We start from the raw sequence: 11,255 nt of genomic DNA on the forward strand, positions 1-11,255 counted from the left end.
ATGGTGTACCAAGAGGTTTGGTCCAATGCTGCTGTGGGCCAACAGGAGAGGGAAGGCTGGGTGGGGGCAGAACAGAAGGGAGAGGACAGCAGGGCGCACACTCGCCCAACACCTGCACCTGGTCCCTTGATTCACACTCCAACAACTCCCTTTCAAGGATCAATGGACCAAGCTCTTGCTCACATCACGGTGATGGTTGCTGCCATCCAGGCTTAAACTTTTTTTTGGAAAGAGTGGAACAAGCATTCAGGGATCAGCTGTCTTTTCTTTTTTTTTTTGTAATGTTGAATGGAAGAAACGCTAACAGCGACTGATTAGGCAGCTTTTTTTCCCTGTCTTTCCCAAGGGGAATTTGCAAACCTATCGGATTGTTTTATGCCTGCGCAGCGCGGCTGAGAGGAGATTTTCCAGCCCAGCTCCGAGGCACAAAACGCGGGGAATGCAGCGGTAACATCCCGCAACTTTTTGGATCTGAGATCTCGTCGCGGGTAGGCTATCGAGAAAGTCAGCAAGCAAAAGGTAGGACATTTAACTTGTCTCTGGTTTAACTTTGAACTCATTTGCGGTTACTGTGTAGCGAATGGTAGATGGTCTGTGAAGTAGGCTACTCACATTTGTTCGGTTCCTATTTCTGGATGTTGAGTTCACAGGTAAGTGCGCACTCCTCCGTGGGAAAGAGAACTAGGTTATTAAAATCCTATAATTATAAAAAAAAAAAAATGTTTTAAAGGGAAACCATATGTTATCACAGCTGAACTCTGTACTGTCGTTCCTTCCCAACCAAAAACAACAGTAGAAATACTATCATTCATACAAATACTTCGAAGTACAATAAGGCCATCATAGAACATGGAGCCCCACTGGCACTTAATATGTTTATATCCTGATTAGTGATTTTTTTTAAAGATATTTTAAGGTATTTAATGGGAATAATACTTATCCTTATATTCATTTTCTATCATAATTTAAATGATAGTAGATGTAATATTATGGGTGGGTCATGTATTTTGATAATCATCCATTTTGCCCTGTTGCCAATCTATAAAAAAAGCCTATATGTATATTCAAATAGGGACTTAAAAAAATCGGTGGTGTCCATGTGGTCCTAGCTCATTTTATTATGATTAGTTGACTAATAAAATTTTTGGTGACAATGTTTATTTAATTTAATTCATTCATTTATATTGGTCCAAGTGATCCAGTTCTGTTTTAATGGGCCATCCTGTGAGTCTTCATGACATAAGAAATGTGTGTCCACATCATTTTGATTACACACCTCATGGTGCATAATATATTATTAACACTGAATATACTGTTTGGTAGGAAGAATAGAGATCAAGCTTCCCTGGTGAACAGATATATGGCAACTGTGCCAGGAAGCCTGGCTGCAAGGCGTTTCCACTGGTTTCTGCTTTTCATTTCTAAATGTTTGGCATGCCAGTCATTTCAGTTTCATCACACTATTTTTTCATGGGAACCTATTTTTTTTAATATAATGTGCCACACATTAATTGATGCCGTATTGTGAAACAAAATGTGTTTTGTGAAATGTCTCTAGTTTGTCAACTCTCCCTAAAAGCCCTCAATTCGAGGCTTGTACGTGTGCCACTGGGGGCCTTGGCTACATGGATGCCATGAGAAAAAGAAAAGCCTGTGGGATGGCTTATAGTTTGAGCAAAGCACACCTTCAGGGAGACAATTTAATGGATGTTGTGGACTCAGCTTTTAGTATTCATAATTTATAGGGGATCCTCTCCAGCAAAGTGCAGATGCATAATGAATGCTTGAGTTAAGGTTTAACAGTTAGGCTACGTTTCAACACCCCTAAACTGTCAGAAATTGTTTCAGCGAGGACTACCTGTTTCTTTGAACTGTCATGTATTTCACTCGTCAACTTCTGGAAAGTACGTCAGCGTGCTTCGTTGAAAGACTGAGACAAAGGCAGAGGGAATCACTGATGGGCATCAGAGTCTTGCTTTATTCACTTTTTCTAGGAAAAACGTGGATGAAATATGTCTTAAAGAAAATTAAACATATTTAAGAAAATGGACAAGATGAAGACAAGAAGACATCCATCTCCTTTTTGAGACTTTTTTTTTTCCAGGAGCCTGTGCTTGCAAATACTATTATACAGTCTTAACACATACATCATTACATTTACACTTTAAATAAATAATAGGGCTGTCAGATTTTCCAGAGCAGGTGTGAAGATTTGGACGTTGTTCTCTCCTGCCAAACTATACGTCTCGCCTTAGAAGGCTGCAGGCCAAACTTCTGATCATAGAGATCAGAGAGAGAGAGAGAGAGAGAGAGAGAGAGAGAGAGAGAGAGAGAGTCTCTTGCCTGCATGGGGCATGCTATAATAATAGTTCATTCCTCTTTCTTTTTTTGTCCAGATTTAGATCTCTGTGGGCTACCTGCATGACCGTTACCATGACAGCATCTGGAGCCCAACTCCTCCTGTTGGCCTTATGTGTTTACAGAGTCTCAGGCCTGCAGCAGTCTTCTCCGCGGGTTCGCCTCTCCTTCAAAGGTGAGCTCATACGGATTAACTAAAACTTCTTCTGGCGGCAGGGATTGTCTTAATAGTTTCTTTTACTTGTGTGGTTTCTCCCACTAAGTCACTCGAGCACACACAAACTCATGCGCACATCCCCACCGGCAGTTATGTTTCCTCTTTAATACATATGTAAAGAACGTATTTCCTGCCACATGTCAAACAGTGCAACACTGAAAACAAAAGGTGGATATTGCGTGTGGCTGGTTACTGGTAGTGCCCTGCGACAAAAGTTTCTCCCCACACCCTAAAACCCACGCAAACTGCAGTCTGACCTGTCATTTCTTCTTTGTTTTTGATGTCTGGTGTGATGACACGAGAGGGAAACACCCGAAATGTGATCACAGGAGCGAAATGATATTTTAGAGCTGTAATGTTTTGGCCTCGAGGTGTGAGTTCAACATGGGGGAGGATGGTGGTTTTAAAGCCTTTTTTGTGTTTGTTTTTTAAATAGGTGTTTGGGGTTTTCCTGTGTCGTTTCCTTGTCCTCCTTAACTCTAACAGCAGAGATTCATGTTACAAATACGTGGATGATGCCTTTGATCAAAACAAGGCTGGATGATTACAGTTATCTTTGCATCCCTATCATGTTGCGACTTCAAGTGCACACACACACACACACACACACACACACACACACACACACACACACACACACACACGTCATACCTCGAGTACCTGTAAGTAAGAATTAGAGCTTTGAATCCGATTTAGAGCATTCTTTAGTGCTTTTCATGTGGAGGGTGAGTCAAAAAAATGTTCTCGCAGCAGGTCAAGTCTAGGCAGCTTCAATGTGATTCAGTGAGAAACATTTATGATTTCGTACGATGTCGACGGGAGACATCTGATGCAGATCAGGCGTTAGCTAATCGCGAGATCGGTGCTTGATAACTGGGAGTTGGAGTCTACATGCACTGCTGTTTGTAATTCATCTGATTTTGTACGACTGAAAACAGCTGTCTACATGCCGTCCGTGGCTGTCTTATGTGGCGACGGTTCCATTTGAGGCTTGAGAGAGTGATTGCAGTGCATTTTTATATGACCTTTAACACTAATCCCCTTCAAGTAAACAGCTTATACACACACCAGTGTGTTTTTGTGTTTTGCAGCAGGGTGCACAAAGGACTAGTCTGACCAATTACACAAGTTTGGTCTTGAGCTTGATCACTCCGCCGTTGTAAGATACAAGGAATTCACATCTGTACAGAGCTCTCCATGGCAAATTCATGTACGGGGGCTTGTTTAGAGCCGCGGAGAGATGCTGAATTATTGGATTGTTGGGGAGATTTTGAAGATAAAGCAGCCACAGTCACAGAACTCAATCACCCCTCCCCCTAATACCAAACAAAAAGAAGAAAAGTTGGATTTACTCCCCAACTGTTTTCTGCCATTCCAAGGATTTATTGTTCATTGTGTGTGACACCGTGTCTCTTTGTTCCCCCGAGGCGCCTGTGGAGGAGGCTTCGGGGCTGCTGGAGGACATGTGACTCTTGGGAACGAATGAGCCGGCCTGAGTGACACTCTGGGGTCCAGGAGGCCTGCAGAGGATAGAGATCTCGTATTGTTTCCTCTGTCGCTGGGAAGTTGTTTCAGTCACAGGCACTTCAAAGGGACTGACCGAGTCTCGTTTGATAGAATTAGTCAGCACTGCTAGAGAGCAAAATGTGCAGTGTAATTGAAGCTGTGTTTTACAATCTCATGCCTTCTCAGTGCTGTCACCAGTTAGTTCATACTTGAGATTTGCCCTGGACTAAACGGCAGTGGTCATTAGTGCCTTAGTGACAATATGTTGTCAAGTTGTAACATGAGAGCTTACAGTGGCTTATAGTAGCTCCGTACTTGAATTGTGTGTCCTTCCCAGTGTTTCCCTATCAGTGTCAGAATGTTGTCAGGGGACAAGTGTTTGCTGAATGTTTACCAGATGATGGCAGTACATTGTTTGCTATTTTTGGAGAATGGAGACATGTATAGGGGTGTGGTGTTTCTACATTTAGCCTGTTCAGTGAATCCACTATGGTCCAGTGGAGCCAGGCCAAAGGGTTTTTTATCCTGTGTTTACCTCTCAGGAACAGAAGTGGACCCCCATCCCCACCTCCAAGACTCCATCTCGTGTACTCCGGAGATCCGATTGCTGCGTAGCTTAAATTAGTTTAGGCACCTTGACTGCATCCTGTTAACATTGACCTCGAAAAAAGGAAGATGGCAGGCGCTTTGATGTAAATAAAGATTGTGCTTCCTCCTGAATCCCTGTAAGCTGGCTTCTGAGGCTCTCTGTAACATTTGTCAATGCATAAGCCTGCTGTCTTTAACATGCCTCCGCTGTGTCCCAGTGTGTGCACATATGGTGGTGGTCAATATCTTACACATGCCACAGATGTGTGTGTGTGTGTGTGTGGTGTGTTGCTTTTTATGTGTTTAAAATGAATTGTTGGATGGAGGAAAGGGAGAGAAATTTCATTCAGAGGTAGAGAGTGCAGCATGAGGCCCGTTTGTCTCGCAGCAAATGAAAATTGTTCAATCAAAGCTTTCAGGAGAACAAAAAAAGGAGCAACATTTTCCACTGTGGCGTGTCTTAACAGGTTACGCTCTGCTGAACACAATCCTGATCTTAAGAATTAGCTCCGAGTTCCACTGACCGTGTTTCCTCAGGGACCTGCTTTTTCGCCTAACTCCACGGGGCATGTGGCGCCTTAAACTCAATCAGCCAGTCAGGACACATAAAATATTGAGATCTTAAAAGCGAATATGTTTCTTAAAATGCTCCAAGTTGAGTTATATTTAATCAGTGACACACATTTTCCAGAAAAGAAGTGAGAGGGGTGTTGCTCAGGGGACCGTAAGTTCATCCAAGTCGGTAATGAAACATGTTAAAGGCATAAAAGTAATAATGTGACTAGATTTTGAGAGGTAACCTTTGCTCCCCCTGCTGTTGGTTTTCCAAATGGTGAGGAGGTGTTTTTTTTTTTTAACAAAGCAACCCTTTTTCACACAGAACTGATGGACACGAGGGCAGCGCGGCCCTTCAGTTTCTCCTTCAACACCAGCGACTACCGCATCCTCCTGATGGATCAGGATCAGGGCCGTCTGTATCTGGGCAGCCGGGAGTACCTGGTGGCTCTGGACATGCACAATGTCAACAAGGAGCCACTCATAGTGCGTACAAACAGCTTCTCATTTTTCTTAAATCCAGTCTGCTACATGGTATGCGGCATTAAGTCTCTAAATGCACTGATCCTGTTTGCTGTTTTTCAATAACACAGATTCACTGGCCAGCATCTGCTAAGAGAAAGGGAGAATGTCAGATGACAGGAAAGGGAAGACAGGTGGGATCACGTATTTACATCCTGTTCTTTCAAAAATCTGAGACCATCAAGACGGGACAATGACGACGATGATGTTTGAAATTCCATATGTCTTCCTCCTCTTTGTCCAGGGTGAATGTGCCAACTTTGTGCGGTTGATAGAGCCGTGGAACCGCACCCACCTCTACACCTGTGGAACGGGGGCGTACCAGCCTATCTGCACATTCATCAACAGAGGCTGGAGGGCAGAGGTGAACACAAAGACATTTACAGTTCCCCAAGCGGGATTTACAGCGAAAATCCCTCAGCAGTAGGCCTGGAAAGCGTTGCCCTGCTAAATATTTCAGGACCACAAACTGGGACACTGATTTGTTTGTGATTTTCCCCGTGCTCCCATGTGACGTTTTAGCTGTCTATTTTTATGCATACTCTCCCTGTCTAATCTGCATCTGCAGGACTACCTGTTTAGGCTGGTCCCTGGGTATGCGGATTCAGGGAAGGGAAAGTGTTCCTATGATCCCAAACAGGAGAGCATTGCAGTTCTGATCAGTAAGACATGCTTCATTTATATATAAAAAACAACAACACATAATCGTATAATCGTATAATTTCCTTACGCTACTGAATAAAAAAAAATCTCACCTTTCTATTCTCTTATTGTTTCCCGTCTGCAGATGGTAACCTATATGCAGGGGTCCATATTGACTTCATGAGTACAGATGCTACTCTGTTCAGGACCATGGGAGGGAGAACAGCAATCAGGACGGAGCAGTATGACTCCAGATGGCTCAACGGTGAGTAAGTGTGGGTGTGAGGAGGTAAATTGTTGCTGATTACAGGTTATGGTTCCTCTCATTTTATTTGACAACCACTTGCCTCAATCCTCTCTCCGCTTATCTGTTTTTATCCTCCAGAGCCTGTGTTTGTTCAGATCCAGCAGATCCCTGACAGTGCAGAAAGGAACGACGACAAGCTTTACTTCTTTTTTCGTGAGAAGAGTCTAGACTCGAGCGGCGGGGCGAGCCCCAGCGTTTTAGCCAGGGTTGGAAGAGTGTGTCTGGTGAGCCAAACCACATGGTTACACACTGTAAGACAAACATCAGTAGAAAAAACGGATAATGTCCTGGCAGAAAATTACCAGTACCTTTTTTTCCGTTCCGTTTCTGGACATTTCTGTTAATTCTGTAGATTTACAGTATACCCTCTTTACCCTCTGTACCGTTACATTTCTGTTAATCCAAAACACCTGTGAAAAATCATTGCAGAAAATTCCTTCATATTCACACAGTATATTAGCCCGTATTTCTAAGGACTTTTTCAGTGTATATGTAGTGAAAGTATATACCTAATCTTTTTTTCCTGTCTAGAATGATGAAGGAGGCCAGAAGTCCCTGGTGAACCGCTGGACGACATTCCTGAAGGCCCGCCTTATCTGTTCAGTGATAGGAGAAGATGGAGTGGAGACACGTTTCGATGAACTACGTGAGGCCACGATAAAAAAAGGCACTACGTTCAGACTGAGGGCATTTCAATTGCAACTGCTTTTAATGTTGTGTTATTGATTTCGTATCTTCTTCCAGGGGATGTGTTCATTCAGCCCACACAGGATGAACGAAACCCCATGGTGTACGCTCTCTTCACTACAGCGGGGTGAGTTGTTTTCAGAGGCTTCTTTCGATGAATTCACACCTCACCCAATTTCATTGTACATGTTTTTTTTTTTTTCTCCTCCACACATTTTTGTGGTCGATTCATGCTTTAATTTCAGGGATAGGGTGCAGGCTGTGTCCTACCTCTCCCTCTTACCCTAATTGTCTGTTTTTGCTCAAGCTCTGTGTTCAAGGGCTCAGCCGTCTGCGTGTACTCAATGGCTGATATCCGCAATGTCTTCAATGGACCGTTTGCCCACAAACATGGCCATAACTACCAATGGACAGAGTACACTGGCAAGATTCCCTACCCACGGCCTGGAACAGTACGTTTCAGTCATGTTATCTCCAAAAGGACGCAGTCGAATAAACCACAGACACCTAAAATCTGCAACAAAAGTTACCAAATTATTCTTTCTTCCCATCCAGTGTCCAGGAGGAACCTTCACTCCTGGTATCCGTTCCTCCAAGAACTTTTCAGATGAGGCTGTGAATTTCATCCGAGCTCATCCCCTCATGATCCATCCAGTTTACCCAATCCACCGCCGCCCCCTGGTGGTGAGAACCGGCGTGGACTACCGATTCACTGCCATGGTGGTGGATCAGGTGGATGCTGTGGATGGACGCTACGAGGTGCTCTTCCTGGGGACAGGTAAGACAGCTGCAGGGCTGATGGCACTTTAAAATGAAGCCAACGATAGCTCCAGGAGTTGGTTAAAACCACTTTCTCTGGCTGACTTTCAAAAGCGTTGAATAAACAGTTGATGGCCGCATACACATCATGCTAAAAGGCTTAGGCTTTAGCTACGTGTTGAAGTAAAAGGTTAGCCTCCTCAGCCGTTGATGATCCATTTAGAGGACATGGAAATAAAGGAACTGCATTCTTGTATTGCAGTGTAGAGCTAATTAGTCAGAGTATTAGTAATTATTGCTATTTGTTAACATAACCCTGTTTGGAGGATTACTGGAGGATTAGTTTGGCAAGAAAATGTCGGTTGTAAATTGAATTTCTCTCACTTCTAGATCGAGGCACTGTCCAAAAGGTCATCGTTTTGCCGAAGGACCCGACCAGCATGGAGGAACTGACACTAGAGGAAGTGGAGGTTTTCAGGGTATGTCTAAACATGTGCTTCTGAAAAGTCAAAAATGCTCTAATCTAAAGGATCAAGAGGTTGTACTGATTTATCTTTTTGTTATTTATTACTTACAGTCCAGAGCTTCAGTCAAAACAATGAAGATATCCTCTAAAAGAGTAAGCAATTTCTTCTTATGGACAAATCTGACACATCTGTTATTCACATTTCAGTGCGAGAGTGAAATGTATTTTTCTTGTGTCACCACAGCAACAGCTGTACGTGTCATCAGACGCAGGGCTGACCCAGGTGTCGCTGCACCGCTGTGGCGTGTACGGCAGGGCCTGCTCTGACTGCTGTCTGGCTCGAGACCCCTACTGTGCCTGGGATGGAGAGAGCTGCTCTGCCTTCACCCCGTCCACCAAGAGGTCAGGGCCGTCTCATATCTCTACATGCTCTATTTCTATTCATGTTTTTGTGATTAACAATTTAATTTTTTTTTAACAACATACAAAACATACAATTTGCACAAAAATCAAGAAAAGATAAAACAGTAACTACAATATTCAGTAATAAATAAACAATATCCATTCATTAAAATAGTAACAAAATAGACAATAAACCATAAACATACACTACTGGTCAAAAGTTTGGGGTTACTTAGAAATTTCCATTCCACTCCATTATAGACAGAATACCAGCTGAGATCAGTTGCTTTGTTTTTTTTAATCAGGGCAGCAGTTTTCAGATTACATTATTTGCTTACATAATTGCAAAAGGGTCCTCGACTGTTGTAGACAGAAGTGGCTGAAGAAACGCTTGAAATCCATGCTTTTTGGTCTAAACGTCATACCCAAATTAAAAGAGGTACAGCTCCCATATACTTTGACACTCTGGGGTGTGCCTTATATCATTGGAAAGGTGATTGATGTGGGTTTGTTTGTGTATTTGAGAAGTGTTGTATTTTGTAGTTTTTGGGCTTTTTTCTTTGCACTTTTCAAATGGAAATAAAAAAACACACAGACATATCTGTAGAAAAAAAAAATCACATAAAATCCATTTTTGAGTCTTTTGGCTTCTGGATTTTTGTCTGTAGTAAGCTGAGACATGTGGCTAATGCCATGGGTTGTCTGTCACCTGTCAGATGTGTTTACAGCAGTGTATTCTAATAATTTTACAGATGTATGACTTGGACGGAAATAAAAAACCTCCATTCTAGCCTCTGTAACTCTGTCAGTAAGGCCTAGAATCACCCTGACACTTGAAACAAAAACTTGAGAGTGTTTCTTTTCCAATGACACCAGGCACACCCCAGAGTGTCAAAGTATATGGGAGCTGTACCACTTTTAATTTGGGTATGACGTTTAGACCAAAAATAGTGGAATTTCAAGCGTTTCTTCAGCCACTTCTTTCTACAACAGTCGAGAACCCTTTTGCAATTATGTAAGCACATAATGTAATCTGAAAACTGCTGCCCTGATTACAAAAACAATGCAACTGATCTCAGCTGGTATTCTGTCTGGAATGGAGTGGAATAGAAATTTCTAAGTGACCCCAAACTTTTGACCGGTAGTGTATGTAGAAATGACAACACCCTAAACCCATCATACACGTCTCTCCCCAGCATAAAGCTTCTTAGGAGCACTCCAGGAAGCTCAGGTACTTCCCCATTTTCTAGTTTAGACATCCAATCTGGCAATAGGGCTGGGCGATAGGGAGAGAATCAGATATCACGATATTCTTGAACAAATACCTCGATAGCAATATTGCGGCGATATTCTAGGCTTGACAATTGGTGCTTTAACAAAATATCATCACACTTAGATTTTAGATAAATAATCATCAGTAATGTGGACAATATGTCTAAGTGAGGAAAAGGCAAATAATAGAACGGCTAGAACAGTCTGGTAAGTTCAGAAAAGTACATCACTTTACTGTGACGCAGCCTTTAAAACCAGGAAAAGACAACACTTGCATTTAGTCTCATATCACGATATCGATATAATATCGATATATTGCCCAGCCCTATCTGGCAAACCGTTTTTCAAAACGCCGCCACCCTAGCCATGTCACAAGCCCACTCCTGGATTGACACACCCCTTCATTCTTCTGTCCTCTTAAAATAATCTGTCTGGCTATCATCAAACTAGTCTGGACCCAGCTTCTTATGTGCTTATCCACGATGGACCCATCTCCCAGAACAAATAGTCTTGGGCTGAATATTATCATGTATCCCGGTTCAACATCCCTGGACCTTATCACAGGACCATATGACATGAAGTTAAATGCTTGATTTCTAAATAATAAAGTGATGTGTGTGTGTCAACTTAACTCTGATCTTTGTCTCAGGAGGAGCAGAAGACAGGATGTTAAACATGGTGACCCACTGAGGCAGTGCAGGGGCTTCAATGCCAAAGGTGTGGCAACTTTTTCTGTGTGTTTAAAGATCATGCACACTTTACATTTTGTTCGTTTGTTTGTTTTGAGCAGTTGCCACCGTTTCTTCTCTGTCTGTCTGTGCAGTGGAGAAACGTCTGAGAGAAACCGTGCAGTTCGGGGTGGAGGGCAGCAGTACCTTCTTGGAGTGTCAGCCTCGCTCTCCTCAGGCCACCGTCAAGTGGCTTTTCCAGCGGGAAGGAAAGAGGAAAGTGGTGAGGAAGAACAGTTACATTTT

At 42.9% G+C, this 11,255-nt stretch overlaps 1 protein-coding gene across 2 annotated transcripts in view; it reads left to right on the forward strand.

Moving 5' to 3' along the window:
- Nucleotides 1-11,255, forward strand: part of LOC120559796 (semaphorin-3F-like) — a 13,954-nt gene continuing 2,699 nt past the window's right edge. For both annotated transcript variants that reach the window (XM_039801817.1, XM_039801818.1), the window contains exons 1-17: nt 1-519; nt 2,397-2,533; nt 5,550-5,710; nt 5,818-5,880; nt 5,991-6,110; nt 6,315-6,408; nt 6,534-6,653; nt 6,774-6,919; nt 7,227-7,341; nt 7,440-7,509; nt 7,690-7,834; nt 7,938-8,160; nt 8,532-8,620; nt 8,719-8,760; nt 8,852-9,009; nt 10,931-10,998; nt 11,105-11,232. In XM_039801817.1, the coding sequence (XP_039657751.1) occupies nt 2,422-2,533; nt 5,550-5,710; nt 5,818-5,880; nt 5,991-6,110; nt 6,315-6,408; nt 6,534-6,653; nt 6,774-6,919; nt 7,227-7,341; nt 7,440-7,509; nt 7,690-7,834; nt 7,938-8,160; nt 8,532-8,620; nt 8,719-8,760; nt 8,852-9,009; nt 10,931-10,998; nt 11,105-11,232 (1,854 nt within the window). In that variant the 5' untranslated portion in view covers nt 1-519; nt 2,397-2,421. The remainder of the gene's footprint in view (nt 520-2,396; nt 2,534-5,549; nt 5,711-5,817; nt 5,881-5,990; nt 6,111-6,314; nt 6,409-6,533; nt 6,654-6,773; nt 6,920-7,226; nt 7,342-7,439; nt 7,510-7,689; nt 7,835-7,937; nt 8,161-8,531; nt 8,621-8,718; nt 8,761-8,851; nt 9,010-10,930; nt 10,999-11,104; nt 11,233-11,255) is intronic.

Source organism: Perca fluviatilis, chromosome 5 (assembly GCF_010015445.1).
Source record: "Perca fluviatilis chromosome 5, GENO_Pfluv_1.0, whole genome shotgun sequence".
Taxonomy (NCBI): Eukaryota; Metazoa; Chordata; class Actinopteri; order Perciformes; family Percidae; genus Perca; species Perca fluviatilis.